Source organism: Corvus cornix, chromosome Z (assembly GCF_000738735.6).
Source record: "Corvus cornix cornix isolate S_Up_H32 chromosome Z, ASM73873v5, whole genome shotgun sequence".
Taxonomy (NCBI): Eukaryota; Metazoa; Chordata; class Aves; order Passeriformes; family Corvidae; genus Corvus; species Corvus cornix.
This window is the reverse complement of record NC_046357.1, coordinates 59,369,916-59,394,782: the sequence shown is the minus strand read 5'-3', so window position 1 is coordinate 59,394,782 and position 24,867 is coordinate 59,369,916. Positions and strand designations below refer to the sequence as shown.

At 38.1% G+C, this 24,867-nt stretch overlaps 1 protein-coding gene across 11 annotated transcripts in view; it reads right to left on the bottom strand.

The window, feature by feature from the left end:
* Positions 1–24,867, bottom strand: part of NFIB (nuclear factor I B) — a 264,049-nt gene that overhangs the window by 65,872 nt on the left and 173,310 nt on the right. For all 11 annotated transcript variants that reach the window (XM_019281923.3, XM_019281926.3, XM_019281924.3 and 8 more), the window contains exon 3: positions 5,717–5,770. In XM_019281923.3, the coding sequence (XP_019137468.2) occupies positions 5,717–5,770 (54 nt within the window). The remainder of the gene's footprint in view (positions 1–5,716; positions 5,771–24,867) is intronic.

The following is a 24,867-nucleotide window of genomic DNA, read 5'->3' as shown; positions in this document are numbered from 1 at the left end:
TTTCTCTGTGCATGCTTTGAAGTAAAAACCATCGCATCCACCATTGGACAATGGCATCTGGATCAGCATGAGAATTGATCACAGCATCATTTATTCACACAGCAGGTTCATAAAGAAGGACAGCCAATGCAAACAAGAATGTAAAAGTAATCCTAAACCAGTAGACGGTATTAACTACCCACACCAAATTCCAAACCATCCTGAAAAGCCAAAAACTCTTACTTTTGGAAAAAGGGACTGTACAACCTGTGCAGATCTATGACTGCCGAGACAGTACAGCTGGGCACTGACCCCAGAATGCCTCACCCCCCTCCAGCTCAGTGGTGGGAAGCTGATAAAGAAAAGTATCATCTCTCAATCACTGACATTACCAATTCATAGAGCATTTGGGAAATGGAGAATTTCACAGAAAATCAAGCCCTGACCAAACCCAACCCTGTTTTGTTTGAAGATCACTATCTGAGATGTCACGGCTGCAAGCATATGAGAAACAACAAGCATCTCAGGATATCCACTTCCATGCTGAAAAAGAGGGAAATATGTGTTTATTTAAATACAATTCTGTTTGAATTCCCTAAACTGCTACCATGGCACCATTGCTCCCACAAGGAAAGCTGCTGACAGTGAAGAGGCCTGGGAATATCTCTTCTATTCCTATTAATTTTGGGGCTAATTCTCCATCCACAAGAGGGTAGATTGCAATAGAGTAAAATAATGAAACCATCTGTAGTCTGAGACATTCAAAACCTAAAGGCATTTGTTTATTGCATTTCCAAAAGTGTGCAAAGGTTGATACCATGTTCCTCTTCAGAAGTTATTTCTGAAACTACACACACTAAAAATTAAAACTGAAAATACTCCTATCTGAAAAAGACATATATAGGCAAATTTATTTGACATTTCTTAGGGCTTGATCCCAAAAAATGTTCTCCCTATGGCTGCTAGCCCATATGAAAGTGCAAGGAAAGCCTTTGGAGCTCTACAGCTGCAAGATATATTTGCATATTGAGAGATAGGTGAGGCTCATTGCAAGCTTTTTGGCAACACCTTCTTTAATTAAAAAAAACCAAAACAATATGAACTTCAGAGTTGGTGATTTCACTCAGGTCTGCTTTGGAAGTGGTTCCTAGGATAAAATTTCTGGGGAAAATAGAAGAAAAACCTTTCCAGAGCAGTGAGGCTGAGGATTCAACTACCTATGTCTCATTCAGATTAAGGATTTTATCTCTAGGGAAATTCCCTGAAAACATATCATGGCGTATCATGGAGGAAAGAAAGGAACCAATGGGGAGTAATGAAAGGCAAAGAGGCAGGGACAGTTTGTCCATCTCTTCATCTAAAACTGTTACCCCATATAAAAAATTTAATATTCATCAGCACACAGGCTCAAACTTGAGATCTCTGCATTCTGACTGATTTATAGAGTTAGAAAAATTTATATGAAAGTATTTCTTTAACCAGCTAAAATGGAATAAATTCTATCACAAAACAAAACAAAACAAACCCCCAATCAATCAAAAAATCTAGCACCTTGCCAAAAAAAAAAAAAACTTGCTGTTTGCTAGGAAATAGCTCTAGTAACCTCTGAACCCAACTGCTTGGACAAAAGGAAAAATCTGAACACACTCATCTTCCCTCACCAAAAAGGCTTGTACCTGTCTGTGTCAGGACAGCTAGGTTTCCTTTGCACTTTCTGAAAAGCTGTCTTTTGTATTGCCCAGTGTTGGACAAAAATGGCTCCAAATCTAGAAGGCACCCATACAAAAAGAGACTGGTTGCAAGCTTTACGGCAAATTGAGTCTGCTTACTGTCCCATCCAGACAGTGTTTAACTCTATCAATATTGCTGTTTCTTACCCCTATTTTAGTAGCTTAAAAAGGCTGTGTTCAAAGATTTGAGCAACACAGCAAAACTGGACACACATGTGTTAATGCCAGCTTGTAAGTAAATCAAATCTGCCAAGCAGCAACCTCAGACCAATGGCAAATAGCAGGTAGCCTTAATAACGTCAAGCAGTTCTGGCCAGCAGGCAGAAAGGGAAAAAATAACAAAGCAAAGCAAAACCCAGAAAATCCTTACCTAGAAGAAGTGGCTAGTAAGAATTGTATCTCTGAAGATCATATTGTTATGGTTGGTGTCAATGTCATTAGCTTACTTACAGTTCTAGACACTTTTCTCTTTTTTACTCGCCCTCATAATTTTCTTATGCCTAACAGATGAACTTATTGAAAGATGACATCTTCTGTCTTCAGTACCTATCCTGCCACAGCACTGCAGCTATTTCAAGATACACTTGTGAAGGCTCATTTTTCAGATTTTTTTAAGCTATATAAAAGACCCATGGGACTTGCAGGGAGCAAATAATAATGCAGCATTACACTGGAACTGCTGCACTAGGTAATCTTTAACAGATTGCTTCAGTAGTAGCTCAGAGCATTCTGAGCACAAAGTAAGAAACAAGAAAGGCCTAAAGTACTTGGGTTGCATTTGGTTTTTGTGGCTTACTGGTGTTTGTTTTTAGTGTGCAAAAATACGAGTATTTTCAAACTTATTAATCAGGTGTGCCTCTATCTGTTCAGACACCCTCACTGGAGCCATTATCATGTCCGTTGTCTCTTTTAAAGCATGTAAACTTTTACTAGTTAGGACTGTGCTAGCACAGCACAAACTTTTAGATAACCAGAAACTTAATGGCTGATGCAGACAATAGTAGTGTTCTGATTTTTCTCTTCTCTCAGTTCAACTCAGCACATTTATCTGTCTGGAACTTACTTAATAGTCCCTGCAGAGAAGAGACATTTACAACCCAGCTCTCTGCAAAGCAAGATTCAATCTTGAAAAATATAAAAATATATGTTAATATAAATATATATTTTCAAATATGTATTATAAAAGTATAATTCAAAGTTATTGAAAAATAAAACTTAGAGGAGGATACCCCTGGATTTAGCTACAAAAGGTACGTACCACTTTCACCACAAGCTACACCATCTTAATACTGCATTGGGCCATCAAAATATTCCGTATATTTTTAGGAACATATTGTAAAGAATTCCAACAAGTGCTCTTAGTGTTCTTTTGTTTGGAAAGTGACGCTACCCTCTCTCCAGTTTGTTGTGAGGACAGCAAATTACCAGACACCCTAAAGAATGCAACAGTCTCGCCAAACCTAGGAAAAACCCACTCTTAACACCAAAGCTTTGCCAACTACCACTCAGTTTCCAGCATTCTCTTCCCTGGCAGTATCTTTGTGAAGGTGGTGGCATCCAAATCCCTTGCCAGCATCCTGGCTCCTTGACATACAGGCATTAGAACAAAACATGATAGAACAACCCTCCTGGCACTACCAGTCCACATGCTCCTGGCCTGGGACTCAAAAGAAATCTCAGAGTGGATATCCTCTGGCGTTCTGACAGAAGTTACTGTCTGGCTCTAATAATAAGAAGAAGAATTGTGTGAAGTTTAGTAGGAAAGAATAGGACAGCAGTCCTCTTCCCAGACAAGCTGAATGCCATGCAATTCCCTCTCATTCTCCTGCACAACCCTAGAAGTCCTGTATTCTGCTGTCCCACAAACCACAGCACTTGCACCTTGCCAGTTTAAGTCTAAAACAGTATTACACAGGGAAGCTGAACAAAGCTAGAAGCTCTTGTATCTTCCAGTAGATGACATTCAATTATCTTTCTGCCTCTGCTTAAATGAAGGGTTTCAAGGGAAGTAAGACACAACTTCTATTTTCTGTCCCTACTTGGCAGCATATAAAGGAATAATACTGGCTGCAGTGACTCCAAATCATGAGAAAGTGTTATGCTCTTATTTTAAGCAGGAAGTTTCATGATGAAATCAGCAACAGATTTATCTGCTTTCTATGTCCCTCCACCTTTCTGGAGACAGCTGAGTTTGTCAAACATTAAATCTTGACCCACAAGTCTGCCACAAGAAAGCCTATACAGCTTGTCTGCTGCCTCCCCAAGGCTCTCTTGCTGACAGCAAGAGTACTCCTTACTGGAGTTAAGACTGGGGGCTGGAGAGACTGGACTCACTATAGGGTGTGAGCCTCACTAGTAAAATATGTACTTCTACCTTTCTATTCCAAATACTAAATGGTACTTCAAAATCAGAATTTTAAGACCTGTTGAAGGTGAGCTGACCCTGCCATCAGCTTCCCAAACCCAGCAGATACCAAGGATCCTTCAAAATGACAAGGGGTAAGGTAATGCATTTGTCTGTTCTTGCACTCACAGAGATTTTCTAAAATCAAAATAAATATTCTACAGCTAAATGCTCCAAGTTTCAAAAACTGTAATTATCTGTAAGGAAATTTTCATATTTAGTTTATGTGTAAATTTGTTGGTTTGGGTTTTTAAACCACTATTCTACATAATATAATGTATGGCATGTATTAGATAGAAAAATAAAATTTCACTCTTAACATCCCACACAGTTTGGAAAGAAACAGGATCAAAGTCTCCAACTGAAACTGGTAACAAGCCTGCATCATCCCTTGAAGAAAAAAAAATCACTTGCATTAGAGCTTAGAATGGTCTTATTGACTTGCTCTGCCCTCTTACCTTTAAAATACATCTGCTATCTTCAAGTATATGTATCTGGGGTTTGTATTACAGGAATATGGCTTTTTGTATAATGATCTTTGATGGTTCTCCCCCTTTGGGGTATTCACACACAACACACATGACATATTTCACAAATAGAGAATACTTTGATCATATGCATACTACAAAATTGTACAATCACAAAGCAGGCTGTTTTTCCTAATGTTTCAACAGGTCCAGAAAATATCCATGTATATGTTAAGAGCTCAGCGACAAAAAATTACTTCCTGGTAAGAATATGGTTCATTTTGGATTTAGAAGGTCAAACTGAGTTAGTTGCAGCTTATTTTAGATACACACATCTTCTGAGAGCAAAAATGAGAAGATACAACATGCTGGTGGTGGCTGGAGTCACTCTTGCTCATTAAGAAGTGATAGTGTGTCTGTGACAATTGTTTGTCTTACTCTGATAAAATTCATAACATGGCAAAGGTTTACAAGATTTACTAGCACAGCCCAATTGATTAGAAGGATAACCTCATGAAAATACAAGGAACCTTTTGTCTAAACAGACTGGAATGGCAAAGTCTGGGTTTGACTTTCTCTTTTATTTTCATTTTTAAAAAGTCCTTTGAAGGACCACTTACACTAACATCTCTCAAAGAAATTTCAAGCGTCACTAGCCATGACCCATTAACATGTTAGAAAACTGCTCTGAGCTGATACCAAAAAAATAATTTTATATTAACACATTTGTATTTTATAAAGCACTTATGAAAAGTAAAAGATCTGTTAGCTCAGTCACAGAGTTTAGACATAGGTCAATTGTCTTTTGTCTGGGATGAAAGAAAACTGGTAGCATTTGAAGACTTTTATAAAAATAATCTGGGATCTTGCTTTGTTACTCCTCTAACCAGCCCCACTTAGAAAATTCTAAAAACCATGAAACAAAAGAAAAACTCCTTAGATTAAATGAATACTGATGAAACTGCAATTGAGGCACTGCCAGTTTAAAGGAACTAAAGTATCACCACTTGTCCTGATTATATATACTTACCAGTGCAAGATAGGTTGCTGCCCAATTACACTTTCTTTAGCTATTAACAGTAGTATCTTTGTTCCCGAACAATGTTAGATGCACATGTTCTGGAACTTATATTTACCTGGTGGATTCTTGGCAGGATCATTGTGGCTTGGACTTCCTGGTTGTCCAGAATCTATAAAGAAACGAAAGAAGTATTTTAATAATTTGTTTTGCAAGTATCTCACAACCTTTAAATACCCTCTATTAACTATTAAACTAATACTTTACTTTATTCTTTAAAGGTCACTTCCCTGACTTTCTATGTGAAGCATTATTGAACAAACACACTATATGTAACCTATTTTATGCAGATGTAGAAACATTGTGAAAGATGCAATGATCCTAATAAGAGGAACTTGTAGATCACTGAATAAGGACAAGAGAGTCATTCAGGCAAATACTCAAGTTGTAAACACATTTACAAGGGTACCTTTTCATTCCCTTTCCCTCCATCCCCCAAATATAATATTGCATAATAGAAAAGCAGAAGTAACTTCTTCTCAGGCAATGACCAGAAAGACACACTGGATCAGGCAACTAGTGGTGCTTGCAGAGATAAGTCCTGTTGCTTTAGCCTTTCCTTAAAGCACAAAGGCCCACTTGCTTCCACAGACTCATGATTGCAACGAGGATATGACAGTCTGTTTAAATACAATATGGTCTTTGTGTTCCTAGCCTGTGAGAGCTGCTGTTGTGAAATTAAGATTATGTAACATAAAAACTAAGAAAACGCAAAAACTGTAGACTTCAAGTTGCATTCTTTTTATAATACATGCACCTAACGAATCAAGAAGAGAACGTAATTTCATATTAATACACTAAATAATAAATTATAACCTTATTCATAAAATCAGTTGTCTTTAAAACCATCTACTTTTCACTGTATTCCCATATCAATAATATAACAAAAACCTGCTCTACAGCAAAAAATTATCAAAGATGTAAGAAACAAAAAATGCAGAGAGGAAGAAAATAAATGAAGCACAGTTATTTGTCCCATATACAGGCATCTAAAATTGAGCTGTTGTAGAGTCTGAATAAAAAATACCGATTTTCTTAAATGCAGTGGCATTATTAATAGCATAAGACCACCAAAAGATTGCATCATAGCACCCCAGAAACTGCTACCACCAAATGGACTCCAGATGGATGTAGAGTTGTTGAATGCATTGCTTCTTAGAGTGCCCAAATTAAAGAATAAAAAAAGATAGAAAAAAAATATATATCAACAAATATTTGTCTTTCAATTATCATTACTTCTTCTTATAGCTGAGGTAGACCTCAGCCTAGAATGAGAGATTCCCTCTACCTGCTACAAGAACTTCAGTCCGTTGCCACCTATGCAGCTTCATAAACATAAACTCACATGTCTCTCAAGCACTTTAAGTTAACACAAGCTTGACTCTACAGAAGATATTAACTGAGATGGAAATCCTTTTCACAGCTCAAGTTCTACTAAGTTGATCTGAATGGCAGTTGTCACAAAACATATACATCTGAGTAGCTACCTGAGTACTGGAATTCCAAGGCGCATGTGAAACCCAGTTCCAGTGGTATTAAGAAACACAACTAAATTTTCCAATACTGAATTAAATCACTCTTGTACACAATAAAATACACATTGAATAGGGAATTTCCCATGAAATTTCATCTATCTTCTTCAACCTTGGGCAGGAAACATGAAGGGCAAGCACACAGGTTGGATTCTGCCCTTACCATGGTTTTGGCAGTCGGGTACTCTTAGGAATCCCATTGTGCAGCACAGTGTGTTAACATTCAGTATGTCTGGTTCTTTGCGTGATATGATACAGCACTTCCCTTAAAAGAATTCAATCAAGTTAAGTTGAAAACTTAATCAGCTACAAGAAATGTTAGAAATATAACATTTCTCCACATATGGACCAATCTGTGGAGAATCGTCCTTTTTTCTGTGTGTTGAAATTCAACCCCCTGCAGGGGGTGAATTTAATGTTCTTCTGACAGACATTTTTGATTCTGCAAACCGTACATACAGATATTTAAATTCAGATTATCAGAGGGGATTAATTTTACACAGCAATGGTCCAAGTGTAAAACTACTGTAGATGTGTGGCTAAATGAAGTGTCAATTTGGTAGTAGATAAACCCAATAAAGCTTGAACAACATAGCATCAGGATCACAGAGACTTGACACTGAATTAATGAGGCCTACCAGAAAATAACCTTTGAAGTTTTCTCCTGTTAAAGTTCACTAAAAAGAAGCACGAAGTGAAGTAATTTTTTAGACCTTGCGCAGCAATTTGCTTTTACTCCTAGTTTCTGGATTCAGGATTTAAAGATCAATGGCAGTTTAAACACCTGTTGTTATAATTAGAAACCTAGCAAAGAATTTTCTAATTATAGGGATAAGCAGTTGGCCATTTATTATAATTTTCCAGTCAGACTTAGCTTTGGGTTTTGTTAACTACTGAAAAATCATGGTTTTTACATATTGATTCTCATTCTGTGTTTTCAGAGACCTCAATGAGATTTTGAGAAATGAAAGAATTACCAAAGATGAATATGAAAAGCAACTTATCTAACCCTTTACTAAATGCAGTTGAAAAAGCAAAGAATTTTACTCTGTATGAGAGCATCCACCTATGGAACTCTGCACTTAAAAGACAGAGAAGCATCTGATCCTCAAGATGAAAGACTTGAGACCGCCTGTGATGATCCAATTCTCTTACCAGTGTCAGTAATTATAAAGCACTCTTCTGTTTCGATTGGATGCAAATAGCTTTACAGAGTACAAAAGAAACATGTTCATTACAGGATTAAATTATCGGAATAATTTCATATAAAGAGAACACTGAATAAACAGATACATTGGAGCAATGCTAAAAAGAGGGAGTAAGAAGCATTTTTTGGAAGCCACAGAAGCTAAGGAAGAAAAAAGACATGTTAAGACAGTTTAAATCTTTCTTTGTCCTCATCTGTACAAGATCACTAATTAACAACATGAGCCCTTTCTTCCAGAGTGATTGAGAAGGACATAAACCAAACTCATTGTCTAGCTGATTTGCATTCAATTGTCCCAGCAAATAACTTTTGCATATTAAAAAAAAAAAAATCCAAAAACCATCCAACAACCAAAAGCAAAAGAAACCAAACCATGAAAAGGAAACCCAAATGCCAAGCAACTTCCTAAACTAGAAGCTGGATGAAAAGATAAACAACAAAAAACAAATAAAATTCCATCATATTTATGCAATGAAACGGAAATTTTCATAATTTTCATTTAGGTAGCTCCCAGCTGTAAGTTCCCTTAGGAACTTCGTTGTTCGTTGTTGGTTGCTGTTGTTGTTGTTGTTGATATGGAGCAAAAGGTCACCTACACGTACCATTTCCACAAAATGGTTTTCATATACAGCTCACAGCTACAGTAGCATATCTTCTGCTCTGCTCTTCTTGGTGCTGACTTATCCAATTTACCCTTGGTAAGTTATTGCCCCATGGATGAACAGTTTATACAAAACAGGTTCAAGCCAGCCTTTACTTTTAACAGGTCATGTAACCCTGATACACTTTATGTATAACTTACCATGATTTAGCATGGCTATCACCAAGACATCCAAACTCTATCTCAAATTACTCTTGTTTCTAGGAAACTGTATGAAAGATTGAGTCAAGAAGCTGATGTATTTTATACTTAATTGTTTTCCTATGTTTTCATTTCTAGGGGTCGATCGCAATGAGCATCTGTGAGTGCAGGTAACTCAATGCAGCCAGAGCTAAGACAAACTGACTGCTGAGGCCTGCTTCAAGTGAGAAAATAAGTTTCCATTTTCCCTGTGGTACAGTAAGAAATGTCTTGGCTTCATAAGGCACAGAAAAAAAAAAAGCTGGTGGTTTTCCATACAGCCAAGGACGAGATGCTCTCTCCCTTTGAACCACCTTGTCTTTGACAAGCAGGAAAGATGCCCACGCCAGCAAAGCCAAACAAGTCACATTGTTGTTCCCCAGCTTCCTGAAGGATTTTTAGTATTGCTCACTTTAGTAATCTAATCTTTCACTTTTCAGCTGATAAGATACTCTCTTTAAAAAGTAAGCTATGCTGTACCTTCCTTATGCCCCATCCTGTACAAAAAATTTTGGTTTTAAGGCTCTCTGTAAGAGCATAATATCAAAGGCATTGAAAACAAGTAGCAGAAGAATCTGTTCAAATCTGAAAATACTTTCTAGAGCTATGTTTTAGGGAAATAAGTAGAAATAAGTAGGCATCACACTAATGAAATAAACTTTCTCAGTGGTTTCGGTGAACACATTTCTATTTGCCACAGGCTAGGAGACAGCCTTTGATCAGTCTCAGTTGTTTTCAGGTGACAGACACTGATTTAATCATTCACCAACAGGTAAATACATCCTTGCTCTTTGATAGTCTGTGATTTTGGTATGGGGGATAAGGGACCATAGAGATGTACCCATCACCAAATCATGTGTCAGTCTGATGTTGTTCAAACTTTCACATTCATATACAGAACTTGACCTGACAGCTGATAGAGTCACTATCACGAACAAGAATCACAACTACCTTCTAGACTGTCAGGATTACTTTGCCGTCTGACATCAAAAGCTTGAGGCATATGGTTGTACCCCTGAAAATCACAGGCTCACAGGTTACCATAGTGTGGTAGAGACCTGGGGATGTCTCCTGCCTAATCAGTTCTTGATCTCTCCTGCCTAATCAGTTCTTGATCTCTCAAAGACTCTCAGAACATCCATAGCAAAGAAAAGTAAGACATCTTCCTCTCCTCCAAAGCAAATAACCTGAGCAGCAAAAATCCATAAAACAAACAAATAAATGATTTCATCACTGTACTTTAAATCATTACCTTACTTATTATTACCCTACTTTTACTACGTAAATACCTTCTACTGCCAACACTTTTACCTTGACAAAGCAACGATTGGTTTGACAAACTTCACAAACACTTGTAACAATTTCATTTTGCAAAAGCAGTGTCTTTCTTTGTGTAGTATTTCTCTGATAATCGAGAATTATTGTACAATTTTATGACCATTATTCACACCAACTCTTGCGATAGGACAGCTAATTTATGGTATAAACAAGCTAAAAGTGGTTTATTGCATTAAGTATCTGCTGAAAATCTGCTATAAACATAGAAATGTTAGTGTCAATCTTGTTTTCATAAGTATGTCAACTTGAGGGCGGATTTATTTTTCACATTTTCATAGCTCACTACATTTAATTCAAATACTTCTCCATAAAATTTTGGCTGTCCAATTTCCTCTGATAAAATGTTCACCACCACCAATTTGTTTGGTAGAGCACAAGTCCTGTGAGGAGTTCCAAGGGAGCTGGCATTGTTTAGCCTGGAGAAAAGAAGGCTGGACACTACTGCCCTCTACAACTACCTGACAGGATGTTTTGGGCAGGTGGGGTCAGTCTCTTCTCCCAAGTACCAAGTGATAAAACAAGAGGAAACAGCCTCAAGTTGCATCAAGGGAGGTTTAGACTTGACATTAGGAAAAACATTCTTCTCCAAAAGGGTGGCTAGCCATTGGAATGGGCTGCCCAGGGAAGTCAGGAAGCCACCTTCCGTGGAGGTATTTCACAGACCTATAGATGTGACAGTTAGGAACATAGTTTAGTGGTGGACTTGGCAATGTTATGTTTACAGCTGGACTTCATGATTTTAAAGGTCTTTTTCAACCTCAAGGATTCCATGATTATATATCCCTGAAGATATATGGTATGAAGCACAGTTCACACAAGGAGGAAGCAGCACCTTAAAAAACAAATAGGGTTTCACTGTGAGAAAGACATGTTTCCCCTTGTATCTTTTCCCAACATTATATACTTGTTAGCAATATGTGCTCATGACACCCAGACCAAAAACATCCACAGCACTGAATCAGTGACTTCTTTTAATAACGCCGTTCTGCTACCCTTATTCTGCAAGAACTTCTGGGTTCACAAGACAGCTCTGCTATTGCACTGGGTAACTACATGAAGGGCTAGTCCTATACGTTTTTACTGTACTTCTTGTTCATACAACTGGTGGTAAACAAACAGCATAGAGAAGTGACCCAGGAGACATGGTAGGGACCTCTCAGGAGACCAGTGCAACAGCAGAAGCTTCCCTGAAGGCTGGATGTGGTGAACCCACTCAGGCAGGCTTCATCAGCACCCATGTACTGCACCAGGAGCTGTAACAGTGACTAAGAATCTTTACCTCAAAAGTTTGCTGCCATCTAACCATCACCTAACTGAAAAAGGCAGCAAAGAACAGAGCTGACTGCTTGCCCAAAAAGCTAAGGTGGCACCTAGGCTTTAGCCCAAGCAGGCATGTCACTTCACAAAGATTTCAGGGCTCAGGCCATGGAGGTGCTTTCCGCTGGGAGCTGGTGAGGCCAGTCAGCAGAAGCTGGGGTCTGTTTTCATTTAATTTAAAACTGCTTTGGAGTGGGGACACAGCAAGAGCTACGAAGCCATCAGCTGACCCATCTCCCCACATGCCCCCATGCCCTCCCACCACAGACAAGGTCGCCTGTGGCCAGCAGGGCTGGCTGAAACCCCATGTCTCGGCCACTGGAGGAGCATCCCCATGCCTGGGCTTGTCGGGGCAATGCCAGTGCCACGTGGGCTGACAGCAAGGTGCCATGTGACGGGCTGGGGCGTCAGAGCACAACAGGTCATGGCAGGCTCCCTGCTTCACCTCCCCTTTTATCAGCAGATCTGCCTCTGCCAAGTCACCCAACCGGGCATTGTCAAGACTGTTAACTTTCCTTCAGAGTATTTTAATTAGGTAAATAAAAAATGGTAATTAAATCAACATTACGTAATGTGTTTCTGATTTGTAATCTCATTTAAATTAATTAACTGACTCAGTCCTTGTTTAGTTTTTAAACTGCCCTAGTTAAGAAGTGGAGCTCTGGGAGTAAATCCAGTTTTTATATAGTTGAAAGAAATTCAAGGACCTAGGAGCACTTAGCAAACAAAAATAGCAATAACCATAGTAAGATTTTCAGCTTTATATCCCATGCATAGATTTATCTTTTTAATCTAAATTCCTTTATTTGTTTATGTGAAATAAGTCACAACACTTATTTATTCAAAATATTCCTTATACAATTTATAAAGACCATATGTTGCTCATACTGAACACGGAAAAAATTTCCCCAGTTGTGTTATAAGTTGTGCATGGAATATGTACATATTTATGTATGCCCGCACACACACGCACACACACACACGTATTTTTAAGTTAAGAAAAGAGTTACATTTTTTCATGGCCTGAAACAAATATTTCCCATACCTCATAATATTAGTTGAGCTCTTTTTTGACATGTACATTAAGAAGAGATTTACATAGGTATCAAGCCACATGTGGATGAATGTGAAAGAATGACATTTCTTTCCAAAACTTGTTGGATTCAGTAGGAAAAGATGAGATACGAATATTTAATTTTCTCCATCTGGAGGATACTAGCTATAGTCAGAAATATTCAGAAGTAGTTTTTGGAAACCAAGAAGACCTTTTTTGTTAAGGTATGTTTCATAAAGGGCTTTTATTACTGATACTTCAGAAAATCAAAAGCAAAATGCAGAACACAGTGGAAGACTTATTGTGATGTTTAGAGAAGGAAGAAATTATATGATGACTATATTAATTTAAAAGTTCATATTTGCAAGCAAATAATAGGAATTTCCTTGAATATACCTTCAGCTAAATAATAAACTGTCCATTTTATTCTGTTCTGTAAGACAGAGTTGACCCTGATATTTATACAATGTATATTGCTGAGATCTTCACAGAATCACAGAATCAATTAGGTTGGAAAAGACCTCTGAGGTCATTGAGTCCAGCCTATGACAGAACAGCACCCTGTCAATCAGACCATGGCAGTAAGATACAGATCCAGTTTTTTCTTAAACATCTCCAGGGACAGTGACTCCATCACTTCCCTGAGCAGCCCATTCCAATTTCTAATCACCCTTTCTGTGAAGAAATTCTTCCCACCATCCAACCTGGACCTGCTGCACTGATTCTGGTTTCAGAGAAGTCAATGCAGATTTTACCACTGAGTCCCATGCAATCAGGATTTCATTTTCTGTTGAACTGTAGAGCAGTAAAGCAAAAAGGGTTCAGGGAGATAAAATTCACATTTCCACTACATAAGACAACATTCTTACGCCAGGGATAATGACAGGATGAAGAAAAAAATCAGGTTTTTTAACATGACAAAGGTTGTTAAAATCAATGGAAAGTTGCTCCAGTGAGTTTTGGACGAGGCACTTTATGGTAAATTATAGTTTAAAAGTACAAAAAAATAGCATAGTTCAACAAATACTGTAGGAGAGATCTGCATTTTTTTCTTCCACATGCATTGCACTCTCCACTAAATCATAGAGTAATAAAAGACAGATTCCTAAGCAGTTCAGAAATTTACAATCGTATGCTACTTAACTTACTTCTAAGAGACATGGGGCATAAGGAATGCCATGGTTCTGTGGATCCTCAAGCAACACATTTTTTTATCAGAGATCTTTTCGAAAACAATGTCTCAAATGGAAGTATATACATGTGTTCTTTATAAGGTGGATTTAATTTCATCTGCTGTAATCTAAAAGTTAATAGACAAAATATGCACCACTTTTCCTACCCATATTCACAAACACACACACAATTAAAAAAAACTAGCCATGACAAAAGAAAGATTAAATCTATCAATGGGCACTAAGTAGGTAATATACAAGAACTGGCTGAGAAAAATCACCCTACCTTTTCATGCCAGTGGTTCATAACTTGATAGTAATTGCATGTGTGCTCACAGGCACCATGTTTATACACAAGTTCCTAACAAATAATGAGAAAGTACTGAAGCAAAAGTGATAAAAAAATTATGATCTATGAATTAACTTTCTGTCTAATTTGACTTTTTAGGTAGATAAAAATTAGAAGTACCTAGTCATATGATGTGCCCCAGAAGAATGTAGAACTGACTAACACATACATACAAATATATGACCAACTCAGTTTTGAGTTGGGATGTTCTGCAAATAAATGCAAGGAATTATTTTTAAAGCATAAAACTTAAAAAGAAAAAAAAAGGTATCTTGGTTTAAACTGTGACTTTCAAGTTTAAAACAAAGGAATTTTAAAGAACACTTTTCCCACAGGCTCCTCATCTCCCTACTAGCAATAGTACTGCTGTTGCAGTCATATTGGTCAAAAGCTACTAAAAAAGTATCAAATCCTATATGATCATATTCATTTGTGCCTTCCCAACATAACTGTCATTTTGTGGTTAATATCACATGGCAGCATCTGTTTTGAAGTTCTGTAATTTTCACTGTATATTTCACATTAGCATATCCCTCACTTCTTTAAGTTCCCAATTTCTAATTTCCCTAACTTTCTAATCATCTATGTAGGTGAAGTTCTCTGACAGGGACTATTGTACCTGATAGGTACAATACCAGCTGCAGGTTTGCAACATTTTAAAATATGCTTGCTCATTCATTGTACAGCAAAGGCTGCTTTTGCTCTTTCCAGTTTGTTTTATTTACAAAAGTTGGCACATGTTCTTGCAGTACATAAGGGTATTATATACTTGAAAAAAGGATACTACTTTTTATCTAAAAAAACAGATGTATGGGTTCAAATTCCAAGGCTTTCATTTTTATTGCTTACTACTTTTTTTTTTTTTTTTTTTTTAATGAGTAAAAATTGAGTGCTAATTAAGGAGGGGGAGGCAAGGCAGAATGAGGGAGAACAAAAACCCTGACTCAAAATTCTTACTGCACCTGGTAATTTTCCAGTGCCTTGAATACTATTTAACCATCCACTGTTTCTAAGGCTTATTTTCTTACCATTACTACATCACAGCAGGACCTTGAGAAAGCTATCAAGACTGATTTGTTCTGCAGCTATAAAAAAAAAAGTCTTTGGAGTTAAAAAACCTTGTACAAGTTCACTAAAAATGTATCAGAAACTCAAGTTTCAGTCTGTGTATAAAGCAAAAGGAGTTGTACCACCCAACAGCTCCAAGACATGAAGCCAGTGTAACCTTAGATATTCAGTATGCCTACGGTAACTGCAGATTTAGATTTTTATTAAAGGCCCCTTAATACTTAAAAAATAACTTTCTGCTAGCTAAATATATATGGTAAAATTCAATCCAAACAGCTCCTTTCATTTTAATAACCCTTTATATCCATGTATCTATGCATATGTGTGCATGTGTGCAGAAATTATAAATTCATATAGCTTCAGGGTTATCTTATAGCCAATGTTTTGGGCTTTGAGAAGGGGAAAGTCTGACGGGTTAACTCTCTTGTGCATTATTGAAAGAACAAGAATAAATGCGAGCAACAGCACCTTAAAATAGTATTCATTACAGAAATATTTCAGATTTTTCAAAAAACTTCAGAGCAAAAAATAGCAACTTCATACTTGCACTGCCCTTCTTCTGTGAACAATACTAATCATTTCCCCTATTGTGCATCCACATAACAGGTTCAAGATTCAGTTTAATGCCTTATGTGTATTCAAGGCCCTTGACAAGCCTGTTTTTCTGAACAAATGCGTTAAAAACACATGACCGGAAGGAGTTAGATGAGGCACAGTGAACTGCGTAATAGTTGAGTTGTATGCACTGAAATTATGGCAGACATTTTTATGACTGATTTCAAGCATGTGACAATACTCTAATGCAAACCTGCAAATTCAAACTTTGCTTTACCTTCCTCCCTTCTGCTCTACACAAATACACAACACATCTTGTGTGATTCTGAAAAGAAAACCTTATTACAGCTCCCTTTTGGCCCAGCCTTCTTTCTATGTGGTTGTTGCAAACACTCCAGAGCAGTATAAAGTCAATCTATCTGTGCTGCTTCAGCAACTTAAAGTGACTTCAGAAAAGTGTGCAATGCCAACACTAGACTTCATTCACATCAGCCTAATTTTGAGCAGTTCAAGTTTCCATGCAGTTGCTAGAATTTGCATTGCTATGCAGATGAGACCAGTTGGCTAGTTTGACATTAACTTTTATACTTATGAACAGTTATATCAAGCAAATCTCCAAAGCCCCAAAATGCTTTCAAGCAGTTTTCCAGGAGGTGTTGTACCTCTGAATAACAACTGTATCCCTTTAATGCCAACTTAAAAGTGAAACCTGAACAACAATGGAGCCTTTTCAGAACAGTGGTATGATATCAGTAACGGCAAGAACATGAGAAAATACAATTTTTTCATGAAATTCACCTTGGCCTAGAGCTGTGTTTCTCTGCCCAGTGGGTGTGACTGACAGGCAAGCATTGAAGAGGGCCCACAACTAAGTCACACAGACTTGTGAAAAAAAACCAAAGAAAAACAAAACAAAACAAAACAAAACAGCACTGATCCCAGGACTCAGCACAGTTAAGTCTGCTGGTTAGGAGTCCTCCCAAACTGGTCCCCCCTCTCAAAGGTCTGAACTTGCCACATAGAAGTAAACACTTTTCATTTGATGCTCTTTTGTTCAATGGCCCACATTCACTTCCACATGTGGAAGGAGAACAATGGTGTGTGACCTGCCTGCAGTAGAGCAAGGCAGCATCAGGGCTGATAAGAGAAGCACTCCACCAGCAGCAAAACAACCTCCAGAAACTAAGCATAGACCAGCAGCACATTGTTTGGCCAATTTTTCTAAAGTGATTCTGGCATTAGTCTTACTACATACACAACTGCTAAAATTAAATCTGTGTAACAACATTAAAACACGTTCCATATCAAGTCAGTTTGTCTGCTCTAAGTCTAAAGTCCTGCGTCCCCCCAGGAAACACTAGCCATATTGTATGGACCCTTTCTTCTATTTTAATCAAATGAACAATGAAATCACTTCCATACGCATAGCAATTGATAACAGCATGATGTAAGTGTTCAGGAGATGGAAACAGCACGCGAAGACAGATTGCCATGACAATGAGAATAAAACTAAAGTTTTAAACCAAGTTTAGTCTAGAGGTTACCACAGTTTGTTAGACAGTATGTGACTGTATATAAGAGACAGCCCAGAAAACATCAATCTAGGAAGACTGTTAAGCTTGCAAACCTACAGTGTTTTTCATATACCACTTGGCTCAGTCACAGCAAGTGCGGGTATCTTCGCATGTTTCCCACCTATTTCAAACAACACACCACAACCTAGCATTAAGTTCATGTAGAATACAGGCAATTGCATGAGGATCTCTCAGCAAAGGCATATGTCAACACCAAAATGATAGCTGCCTTCCCAAATGTATTAGCATAAGTCTATTTTAATAAGCAGCAGATGGAAAAAAATGTAATCAGTATGTTTCAGCGTTAAAAAAAAAAAGACTAAACACATATAAAAATATTCACATGTCAAATAATAACAGTTATTAAGTTATAAAGCATGAAAAAAAATTATGCCCCTGATTATAGGGCAGAACAAGGTGAATTCTCTGGACCATGTCTTTCCATGCATTTAGCTGGGGGGAGTGACAGAATATAGACATATCTTTCTACATGTGTGGCTGTCCACAACCAATATTTGACTCTGAAAAGGGCACACTTATCCCACTAAAGATGTTGGCAGCCCCCTTCACCCAAGATCTAGGTCTACAATTAACTTTAGGCATACTGTATTGTTAAAGATTTACTGTATTGTTAAATTGTTAAAGATTTACTCTAAGATAACTTGCAACCACCTGTATGAATGAACAAAACAACCAACAACACATTCTTTTCCTTATCTTCTCTTTTCATTCTCTCTCTACCTTCCTTGTGCCACCACTCTATGCCTAGGAATATTCTTCAACCCTGCAATTTTTTGCAGTGTCCAGGAAAACATTTTTAGTTAAACAAAGTAAAAGCACTAAGAGCTGTACAGTTTTCTTGCTCATCTAAGTAAGAGACAATCAAATGCTGCTTATTATGAAAGGCCTGTTGCTGAAGGCATCCCTGTGTTTTGTTTTATTTTGCTTCTCACCATTACTTTAAAGAAACACCTTCTCTTTAAGGGTGTGTAGGGTAGGGGAGAGGCTGAGAGCATGAGGAGTAAAGTGAGTAGCTTCTTTTGAAGACTGGCTGAAATAGTAAGCTGTGCTTTGCAACCTGAGCTTTGATGAATCATCTGAACAGAAGGCTTACCCTACAACTCTGCAATTTTAAAACTCATGGCCAACAGTCATTCAGCATTTAAGGTTATTATTATCAGTCTTAGTGTTTAGTTTAAAACTTGGAGATTAAAGCAATAAACGAAAATTATTATCATGATAAGAAACATTATAGAAATAGCAGTGGTAGATATGTTTTTCTGCTTCAGTTTCACCAGGTAAGAAGATGCTGAACCACAATCAGGAAAATAATTTTTTTTCTGAAGAAAATATATAAAACCATATAGTTCAGGAGTTTACAGATTTATGTTGGTGAAGTTTAGGTTCTAGACAGCTATATACTTATTATTAGAATTTTCCAATTATAAATATTAAAGAAAGCTTAATTTTCTTAGTGGTTACAACAGGGTCACAGATGTCAATGTAGCTGCAGATCCAAGTGCAAAGATCTGTAGTACTAAATTCCAAAGTAACTTGATTCCTAAATATAGTAAAATAGCTAGAGTAAGCAAAACCAAGCTGGGTGAGGGAGGGGAAAGAAATAAATTCAGAAAACCAAAAGGTTATTATATATCTTTAGCATTTGGAATTCCATAAGGGGAATTTTAAGAAATGTTCACTGCTCCCTGCCTCCATGAGCAGTTTGTAGAGCTATTATCTATACACTCTTTTGCAAAAATTTCTCTGTATGCCTGTCTCAGCTATGTGTGTGTACTTTCCAGTTAGCCGAATACAGAAGAATAGAAGGGAAATACAAATGTTGGCATAGGTGATTTCAAGCCTTAGTTGTTTGACCTTTCTGTATAAGCTTTTGGCATCTGTGACTTGGCAGGCAGAACGCAGGCCAAGCCAGAACAAAGAGGAAGACAGGAAGCAGAAAGCTGGCCATGTCTCCTTGGCAGTCAGCATTGCAACAGGGTGAAAAACCATGTTGTTGCCAAACCAGAAACAGTGGGGGAAGCCCAGATAGTTGGCAAGTCACATACGGCTGTATTGTACATCCCAAACACTAAATGCTTGATAAACTTAAGTACTATGCCAGAGCCTAATCTATTTAAACTGTCTTCTGCTCTACAGGGGAATACTTCGTTTACCCTTGTTTGTGTGTTTTCTAAGGAACTGACACAGCATTTTTACTGTCATCTATGGCAGGTTAAAATCTTGCTGCCACTGTATGAGCATGAGCTTTCAGCATCTTTCTAAAGAATCCACTAAGACATTGCTAGAGCATGGAATTCCCTCCACACACATTCATTTTTTGCCCCCAACTCCCACTCCTGAGGATCCAAGATTTCAAGCACCCCCAGGATGCATTGTGACAAACTGCATTTACCACTTTGAAAACAGTTTTTTAATTCTTGCCACATTGGCTGAGCAGTACTGCTTCACTTCCAGCATTTGCCCAAACATTATGCAAACATTCAGCTTCAAACCTAGGATGAGAAATTGGCTTTGGTTTTGCATCCTCCCAGATAGCGGAACAAAGGGAGGTTATTTTAGGCTTTTCTGTGTCTACAGCTCCCACCCTGGGTGCAGAATTGGGTAGGTCACTTCCAGCCCTGTGCTCTGCAGATTGCTGCAGGCTACTGCTACCTAGGGCAGCACAGCAGTGGTGCTCAGTGCCACAAAGGAAGAGGTGGGTACATTGCCAACATGTGCAGAGGGAGGAACACTATAGATGTTTCCTCCATTAGTTAGTCAAGGTCTCCTGCCCTTACAGTGTACCACAAATTTCAAAGGGGACATGGCAGAGTATGGCACATATTTCTCTGCTACCCAGGAAGGTCTGGCTCCCTGCTAGACCTGGAGATTGTCTTTCACATAGGAGGCCCTCAGCAGCTGTACAGAGACTCTGCTCTCCCAGAGCGGAGCAAAATCACCTCGGGCCAACCCCAGCTGTTTAGGAGGCTTATTCATAGAGAAAAAATACAAGGGCTATTTTGTCCCCAGATAACCTCCATGGTTCAGTAAAGCCTTGGGAAGAGAGGCGATAGGGGGGGATTGCATTTTATACAGTTCTTTATTTACCAATAATCCATTAAAGTACTGTTGTCAAAGATGACTGATAAACAATCTTTTTTCAGGTATGGAATGCATTTCTCACTGCCTTTCAGATCTTTCATTCCTGTGGCCAGGCTTTTACTATCTTGACAACACGTTATTTTAACACCAATGAATTACAAAGCATAATTTTTTAAAATGCTGACTCTGCCTTTGGGCCATGACCATCATTCTCACAGACTCCCATGACCTAATAAAGGCGATAATAAGGATCCCACTCATCATGGTCCTTCTCCACCAAACTGAATTTTTTTAGTCCATGAAAAGGCCAAGCCTGTTAAAAAGTTTCATACTACTCTGAAAAGCACTGTTTTCTGTACTGTACTTACACTCTAATCACAGCAACAATGCTGTATTCCTTATAAAGGAGACAGCAGGTAAGAAAAACAGGTAACTCCAATTTATGAGCAAAACTGATTGATTGATTGATTGATTGATTAAAAGTAAGAAGACTATAAATTTAAAGTAATGAACACTTCCTTCAACAGGAATGTAAGAAAATGTCTTGTGATCATGCAGGACAAGAAGTCATTCTGGATTCCTGCAGTAAACAACCGTGTGGGATCCCATGCATAAACTATATGCCCTTCCTCACAGCTAAAGTTTATAGCTCAAGAGATTTCAGAGACAGAATTATCCTTACATCTAGGATGCTTACGTCATTAGTGTTTAACACCTGTTTTTGCTGACCTTCTTCAATTAGTTTTTTAAGATATATATGTTGTTATGCTTTAGTACTTACTAATTTAATCACATTTATATGGTATCTACAATAAAAAAGTAAATTCACTTTTTTAAAAAATGTATTTAAGATTAACTCACTTCAATGAAAATTGGGAAAGGGCAAATCAATAGAAAGAAGCCCTTGTTCACTCACAATTTCACAATTTCAAACAAACTTTCTGGAATCCATTAAAAAAATGAGGTAGTTATTTCCACTGAATTGCTTTTGGGCGATAACACCCATTCAGAAACTTTCTGGTAAACTATGCCCTCAGTCTTATCACTTTTGTATCTACTTCCATACCTTTTCTTCTCTTATTTGAAGTTTAAAGCAAAAATACTTCAACCAGTCCCCAACAAGTTTCTGCACGTCAGCTGTAAAGGCACTTCAACGTCCTTAACTAGTCATCCCCTGCCTCACGCCGCCACATCTTGGCCCCACACACATGCAAACCAAAGCTGAATGCTCTGTGGGGCAGAGACCATCATCCAGACTGCTGTGGGACAATCAAAAGCCTTCATTCTGCTGCTGCTACTGCATAATTATCAACAATGAGTGGCTTGGCCTGGAAACACAAATGTCAGAATTAAAGTAGAAAAAACAGCTTCTTCTTGGTTGCCCATCCAAGTTTCATAACTAAAGTCTCAACGTACTTTCAAAAAAAACCAACCAACCATCTGTCCTACTCCTCAGCTTGTCCAAACTGAAGTGATCCTTTGAATCCTGAAGTCTGGCATCCCTAGAGGACATGCTAATCTTATTCTGTGCCTGTGCTTACTCTGTGTTGCCTAGCTCCTAAATACAGAGCCGTCCAGACCGGGGACAGCCCCTCTGACATGGTCTGATCCCTCACAGGATTGGGGGGAGACTGTGAGGAAGGACTCCACCTTTTGGCCTTTCAAAGTCACACTGAAGGTTTTCATTCCCACAAAATGCAGAAGTTATTAGAGGTAGTTATTTTATTTGATAGTCAGTGAAAAGGTTTTATCTAATAGGTCTTCTTATATTATAAAACATTAACCAGTTTCACAAAGCCAATTAACTCATCTCATTTTAAAATACTGTAACCTCCAGCATTCTGGAGTTTTCAGGAAAGGCTCTTTGGCTGCTTTTACCATCTAAGACTGAATAATCCTTGTGATTGGAAATTATTTTTCTTTTACTCTACAAGAACAATTACTGCAGCTATCACACAATTATTGCAATTATACTTGTAAGGACTGCTGTTCAGAGCTATTCTCTCTAGCACCACTTTGCATCACCAGGAACATTTGTCTTTTTTAATGATCACCACCAGCACAAATGTCCTTTTGTAGCCCTTTAAGTGATTTCATTTCTTTCTATTAATATCCTGTTACTTGCTTTGGGAAAAAGCAAAGGAGACAGGCCCCAATTAATATATACTTTTAAAGCAAAGGCTTTTAGTGAAGCCAGAGCTAAGGCATTTTAAAACAGGAATTGACACTTCCCTTTACAACAGCCTAACATTTTCAATGTGCCTAGCTAAATGGATAGAAACCACCCAAAATACTTCAAATCTGTGTTTCATAAACTGTACTCTAGGAGAAGCAGCAATAAAGTTTATTGCAGACCTAAAGTATCTGCATAAACCCGGTTAATTGAAAAGTGGGTGGAGATGGCTGCCAAATTAAATGTTTACATTAGCACAGCTGTATTGTAAAAACATTCTGCCCCCTGTGCTTTGTAATTATAAGATATTTCTGGACTGTGTATCTCTGCAAAGTTTATCTCTACTGCCAAGAGTGTTTTGGCACAGAGTGTCTGCAATTTTTGGCAGCCAGAGAGCTCTCAGCACAGGCAGTATCTAAAATGGCTGCCAAACAGTTATCCTGAAATGTCGTCGATCTAGTGTCTTCCTGTGTGAAGGGCAAAAGCCAAAACTGGTTCTAAAACCATCAGACTCTTTTAACTGAGGCAAGGAGCTGGTTTTCCAGACAAGAGTGGGAGCTGGCACTGCAGGTCGGTCACAGCAGGCTCACCAGTACACTGTACATGGCAGTGAGTTAGACAACATGCTGACTGCTCCACATATCCCATCACCGGGGAAAAAAGGGGGGAGGAGGAATTTCCTGAAGAGAAGCTTACTTTATTGTTTTAAATTATGCAGAAATCGTCATATGCTTCCCCTGTGCCAGGAGCACACACGTTGGGACCTTTGCAAAGCACACCTACTCTGTGCTCAGGCACAAGGCACCAGCAAAGCCTCAGACACTTAATTCCTCCTTCCCACTGATTGCATTTGCTGACTTTAAAAGAAAATCACTCTCTTTTCCAAGCAACCTGCAAAATGTACAAAACCCTTCCAAACATCTCAAGCCTTTGCTGTGATGACAGTCCCTATTTTATCTGAGGTGGACCTCCTCACCAAGGTATGCCACCCTTGGCCAGAATTAGAAAACCTTACCTGTTCTGTTTGTATAATAGACGGAAGACTCTTCTTTCCTTGTGTCCAACGTCAAAACAAATAAATTGAGAGATTCCTTAGACCTTGTACTCTGCTTCAACCATAACTGTACACAACCAGAGCAAAGGCATTTCACTGCTTTCCTATCGCTTGCCGGGCAGTTTCACGAGATTCTGGTGGCTTGGGTAGTGACAGCTGAAAAGTGCATCATGACATTTTCATTGAATTTCCTTTATAAAATGAAACTCTACAGGCATTTTAGCATCACTTGGAACAAAAAAGAAAATAGAAAGTGTCCTCACCAGAAAAAAATATTCCATTAGTAGAAGAATCACAACCTTACAGACACTAAGTGAATACAAAGCTTGTCTTGTGGGTGCTGCCCCTATCTATTTTACGCTCTTAAGCCTCCCTATCAACTATCATTATATAATAACATTTGAATACGAGCTTTTTGTGAAAATGCTAGTCAACTGATCCATGAACTGCTTATTGTCCATGGCTACGTTGTATCAGAAGACTTCATATCAACCCCAGTCAATTATTTATATAACTGTATTTCATTTCTAATCCTTTCGACTCTATTGAGCAAATTTTTGTCCCATTAAATAGAGACGACATGCACTGTGATAGTTTTCTCCGCTCAACATGCTTCTGAATTAAGTGACTTTCACCTCTGTTTAATTAGTAATCAGGGTCAAAGTCACACAGCTGTGTAATACTGATGTCCTTGTAAGGTTCCAGTGAGCTGGGGTTAAGGTTCCAAAGAGCATCTCTTCTATTAATATTTAATTAGTGTACCTCTAAACTACTCTCTACCAAAAAAAAAAGGGGACAAAACTAGAAAGGGACTAGGTTTACCAGGCAAGTATGCAAAGGGACATCTTCAAAAAATCATGTCATTTTCTCTAT